This window comes from Loa loa (genome assembly GCF_000183805.2).
Source record: "Loa loa unplaced genomic scaffold supercont3.302, whole genome shotgun sequence".
NCBI lineage: Eukaryota > Metazoa > Nematoda > Chromadorea > Rhabditida > Onchocercidae > Loa > Loa loa.
Genome location: NW_018108482.1, coordinates 33,068 through 38,936, shown reverse-complemented (window position 1 = coordinate 38,936; position 5,869 = coordinate 33,068). Strand labels below are relative to the sequence as shown.

At 32.9% G+C, this 5,869-nt stretch overlaps 2 protein-coding genes across 2 annotated transcripts in view; one reads left to right on the top strand and one right to left on the bottom strand.

Annotated features, from left to right (window-relative positions):
• LOAG_07919 (hypothetical protein) overlaps positions 1-299 on the bottom strand; it is a gene marked incomplete at its 5' end in the record, with an annotated part of 3,634 nt that extends 3,335 nt beyond the window's left edge. Inside the window, one exon of the mRNA XM_020447568.1 lies at positions 117-299. Coding sequence (XP_020302214.1) covers positions 117-299 — 183 coding nt within the window. The remainder of the gene's footprint in view (positions 1-116) is intronic.
• Positions 300-4,659: 4,360 nt separating this feature from the next.
• LOAG_11964 (hypothetical protein) lies at positions 4,660-5,835 on the top strand (the record flags this gene model as incomplete). Its single annotated transcript, XM_020448452.1, has 5 exons — positions 4,660-4,746; positions 4,916-5,021; positions 5,157-5,336; positions 5,439-5,761; positions 5,809-5,835. The coding sequence occupies 5 exons, from the start codon at positions 4,660-4,662 to the stop codon at positions 5,833-5,835; spliced, it is 723 nt and encodes a 240-aa protein (XP_020301406.1).
• Between the last annotated feature and the right edge of the window lie 34 nt (positions 5,836-5,869).

Here is a 5,869-nt window from a genome sequence, read left to right as displayed (position 1 = left end):
CAGTTTAGAAAAATAGCATCATGTATCAAATATCGCAACAGGAAAGTTAGCATCAATAAACGAATGAGAACATAATATTGAATCATATAGCAAAGATAAAAAACAATGTGGAATACTTGTGCCAAATCGGTATCATCCAGTTCTTTGATCCTTGGAAAACTAGCTTCACAGAGTGCTAAATCGAATGACATTGGTCGGCATGCAAATACCGGTCCTGAAGGTGCACCACCAGGTGGAGGTCCATATAAGGGTGGAAAAAGTGGTGCTGGACCACGGCGACTCCAAACTCGAAAACGCATTCCCACGATGATCTGAAGATATCACAATTCCACTTTAAAATACTGGGTTATTACTAATGTAAGCTAACGAACTAAGCACATAGTATTAAGTCTATTACTGATTTATCGAACAATTAAAAGTAGTTACAATAATTCAGAGACTAACAGGCATTCAGCAATCAACAATCACCCAAAAATTAGTCGTAAACTTGAAGACCAACAATAACATTATTATTGATTCAAGAATCATCGATTCAAAAACACGCATAACTCCGAAAAATTCAAATTTTCATTATAACCCCCTTCTATAAAGACTTATGGTACTACAGTTTTTTAGGATATATCCTGCTCTCAGCATATCTCTCAGCATACCCGATAGTCTAACCTCCGATTTTCAATGAATTTAAAGCTTCATTTAACTGATACGACGCATCTCAAAATTATTTCGACTTCGTATGACCTCATACCTATTCTTCCTCGTAATTTGAATATTATTAACCTAATATGAAGATTTATTCTATTCAGAAATGGGATAACGGAATCTCGGAATATTAACAACTGATCCCGTCTTTCCCTTATTATAATTGTAGTCCACTGTTCTTCTCAATTTTCTTTCGCACATTCCTTCGCATAACGTCTTATTTTGTTAGCCTTACCTAACTCAGCCGTCCCTATCCTACCAAACTCTACCACTATATTCTATCATACTCCACTACCGTTGTAATGAAAAAATCTTGTGGAAAAATGGAAAATTTTCGCAAAAAACATATCCATTCTCTCGAAAAATTCCCTCGCAACCTTTGCTAATCATTGTTTCTAATTATTTTAACCTCGATCTTTAACTAACGCTTTTCCCTCAACATTTAGCTTCTTGGTACATATTGAAGAGAGATTGAGAATGTTGAAAAAGACATATCTAGTGTTTTTTATGTATTTTTCCTATCCCTCTAGCTTTCTACTGACAAATATATATTTTTGTAAACATGCTCAATCTCTAGATTTTCCACTGCCAATTACGCTTTTCCCAATTTTTTCAAACTCTCACTTCCCATAATGGATGTATCATATTCAGTGCTCCCCAACTCTTAGCCAACAAATTCCACTCCAGAAAAATGACTTCCCCTTCTCTTTCCTCCCATTCACGGACTCAGGATGACCCCATAATCAATCCGGAAACAACCGATGGAAACCCCCCACAATATCCATCAATCATACCGCCAAATACCGGGAAACAAAAGCGGTCTATTGTACAGTACAGATAATTTCCCACAAACCGGCTACACTATGAAACCTAAAAGTCCAAGTAATGTTGATACTCGACATTTGTTTGATAATTTATTGCGCATAGCAAGTATTCCTTGATTTTTGAGAAATTTCTTAATTTCTCCAACATGAAAATTTGATTTGAAAGCACAATTTATTGCTTTCAAATCAATTCATTGAAATTCTTAAATTCTTAAATTTTTTAAATTTGTTTTTTTACCAAATTTATTTTTTTATTTTTTTAATTTTTTATTTTTTCATTTTCTACTTACTTTTTGTTCTTGTTTTCATCAATTTCATCCTTAATTTCACTATTATTTTTTCTTAATCCCACCTATAAGATCCCTCTTATATATTACATTGTTTGGTGTGTAAAGAAGATGATATAGCATGTTGCATTTGTTTGCAAATATATTTGACAACAAAAAGAAAAAAAAAAAAAAGAAATAATACCGTTGAAAAATGTTGAAGATTGATATGATGAAAATTGAAATGAAATCAAAATTTTTTTTGAATTGCTGTATTTTAGGAAGATTTTTAGGTGATTTTAGTAAAAATTTGACAAAGTTTTTGCTATTTTTGACAAGTATATTATCGATCTGAGATATTGATTGCTATCATAAATCATTAATCAGGATTGAAACTTAAGCTTAGGCTTAGATTTAGTTGGAATTGCTTAGGAAATACCTGTATAAGTAATTTGGATTAAAGAAAATTTTTAAATTTTTGGCGATTTTAGTAAAGATTTCATAAGGTTATTGCTGGTTTTAATCAATATGTTATCGATTTGGTATATTGATTGTTATCACAAATAACTGATCATTTTAGGTTTAGGTTTAAGCTTAGGCTTGGAATGGTGAAAACAGAAGGTCATCAAGCAGTGGCGATCATGATGGTGGTTTTGGTGATTGTGATAGTCTGAATGATGATGATAATTTTGATGCCAAAAAGTATATTGATGGTCTTTCAGGCTTGTTTCTACATATAGTTCAATGATTACCTGTGGGAAGTGGTAATGATAATCCAACATGGCAATTCGTGATGCTTTTTTTTTTTAGATTAAAATCAATGACTGGAAAGCTCGAAACATGAAACAATTGTTTCCGGGATTGCTTCCGGATTTGGGAAAAAACCATCATTAGCAGGAAATGAAGTGTACTGCACCGAATTGTCTGTAGTACTTATATTTTATTAAAGCTTTCTTGTAGATTAGATTAAGCCAAAGAGAGCTGTGAGAGAAAACAGCAATTAACCGGCTATTTCCAAAAAAAAAATCAAAAACTCTTTAAAAACACACAGTTTATATCACTCATCCAAGCTAGATATGGAAAGTTTGCTGAGGGCTCGAAGTTTCCAAGCTATCTAAAGAGGCAAAAGTCAGCTTATAAATAAGCCTGAACCGCACCAAATACCGTAACCATACTGTCAAACTTGAACAACAAATTTTCGATGAAAAATTTCCTCCCACATGAGCAATTCAAAAAGAATAATTACTGATTTTATCAAGAGTATTTTGATAAGCAATTCCCGTGAAAGGAATGATAAGGATGAACTTTAAAGATACAACCTGATTCACGTGTTATCTGTTATTACATGGTCAGTAAGTATCGCTTATCAGAGATGACCGAATGACCATGTGTTATCGGCTATCAAAGTTACGACAAACAATACGCTACCATTAATTATTGAGATTATCAATGATACGGAGTGCAGTTATCAGTGTTATGTGATTAGATAGTTTTTCTCGACTTGAGGTCAATTTCAAATTTGGGAATTTCTTAGAATATAAGTTATCTTTTGCCTGTTTTATTTCTTCTTCGCCATTTCGAGTCCTTGTGCAATTTTTTCAGCATTTTAAATCAAATAGAATATATAAATATTCAATGAGATCATAGACACGAAGATGATATGCATGCAGAGGAGGAATGATAAGTAATTGATGATTTTAGGGAAATTTAAACGGAACGATAGTTTAAAATTTGAAGATAACTCATTAAATGACACCTCTTCTGGTCCTAAACTGTCCCTTTTTCTCACTCTCATAAAAATTCATCCATCTCTTAGACTTTTTTTTTGATCTTATCAGTGGTATGGGAAGAAATTACGAAAGCTATGCGACGAACATCAACTACATTGAGATTCATGAGTGACCTTGACGGATGGAACAGTTATCATTCTCCTTGACAGTCCAATATTTATCAGAAAGTTTGAAAAGATTGTTATCTGTAATTTGATGCAGTATCGAAATTAATCGAAGACAATACAAACGATAAGCATTCAATTTTTTTTCTTTCCCATCTATCGTTGACATTATGGCGGTCAATTTCACTCCACCCTTTTACCTCCAGCAAAACCCAAATTTGCATATTAGTTATTGCTCATTCCAAGAGGACATTCGTTCACTAGTCCAGTCTTCTGTATTAACCTTTTCATCCATCAGTACCTCAATATCGCTAGTTTGTAAAAGGGTGACAATTTCAAATGGGTGCGTTAATTTCTACTTTATATACTTTTTTCATTTCTCATATTTTCTACTACCCTTAAGCTTTCCAACATTTTCATAATAAATAATATCTTAAAATTTCAACTGGAAATTTTTGAAGCTCAATAGAGTACAATTAATTACAACTAGCTTACATTACAATGAATAGCAATCAAATAGATGCTACTGTATTACAGTGACCCAATAACTGAAAAATCATAGGTGATGACCATTCTACAAGTGTCATTGACGATAATTAGCACTGAGTGGTCAAAACAGTTTTTGCATATGCGCAAATTTTGTAATGAAATGACAAAATGACCATTAGGAGATGAGTAAACAAATAAGTTTTAGTATTGAATACAAAAACAAATGAATCATCTAATGAATCAGTAAACAAAAGTTTCGTTGAACTACAAGTACATTTCTTTTGAGTTAAAACTACTCATTGGAAATAATGGAAGAAACTGCTTGTAGCATTTCATTCTTTCAGCGAATGTACCATCTCCGATTCACTTGACCTCTGATTTTTCGAAATTAAATAAACCGATCAATGAGCTCATATTTTCAACTACTCAGAATTGTACTCAGCCATTCTTGCCTTTATTCCCAGTTCCAATTGCTAACCAGTATCCGATGAATCTAATTACAAGTAATATTACATTTTCGAGAAGGATATGTCCAATTTGTGGTAAGATATATGAATCAACCAAAGATCTTCAGGTCTGTTCTGATTCCACTTTATCAGTTTCTTTTCTAATTTTTAAATCCTTTTCATTTATTTGTTTTTAATTCTCACTTGCTTTAATCACACAATAGCTTTCATTTTCTTTATTTTAAATTAAAGCATTAGGCAATAAATAGGCATTCATAAAAAATCTGATGGATTCAGGATCATGTGATTGCCCATCATGAGCGTAAATATGAATGCGAAAAATGCGCGAGAACGTTCGTATCAGAGAAACGTTTGCGAGCCCATGAACTTAAGAAACATTCCGGTTAGTGGTCATAGTTTTGAAATGGAATTTCTTGGGTTTAAAAATGAAGACTTCAACAAAATTTCATAATTTTAGAAAATTTGCTGAAGTAATTTTCAATATTTTGGTTATCGTTTTGAGTATTTTAAATTTTAGTGCATACAACCAATTTCGTAAAGGAAAATAACGATGAACGGAAATTATTCGAGTGTAACCAGTGCGATCGAACTTACGAAACTTTTTACAATTTTAGAGAGCATTTAGCCAAGCATAAAGGCAAATTATTTCGGTGTACGGTTTGCGACAAGCACCTGTCTGGACAGAGTGCTTTAAGCAGTAAGCTTTCAGTCGTTAATTGACGCATTTCTTCTTCAAATTTTTTTTAAAGGATTGGGCTTTTCCTTTGAAACCACAAAATTCTAAAATTTAAAATTTCAGGACATACCAAAATTCACGAAAAACCTCATGAATGTATGATGTGTACTAGCCGATTCAGTTCAGCGTACGATTTAGATTGCCATTTCAGTTACTATCATTCAACTATTAAACGGTTCAAATGCTTTCACTGTAATCGGGTACTATATAACTATTCGGGTAAACTACGCCACGAACGATTATGTTCCTTGAAAAGTACTGTTATTAGGAAACTACCATATCCTCAGACGACTATCTTCCAGAAAACAATATCTCGACCAACAGAAATAATTCAGGAACCAGAACGTGTACTAGTAAAGAAAATGAGTGATAATGAGGATTGTGAAGTGATTCAAAATCATCCAATCAGTATTACTTCAATCTCAGAATCAAGATCTGGTACGCCAAAAGCTACACCTGAAAACTCAACAAAGCTTATTCCGGCTTCTAAGTCC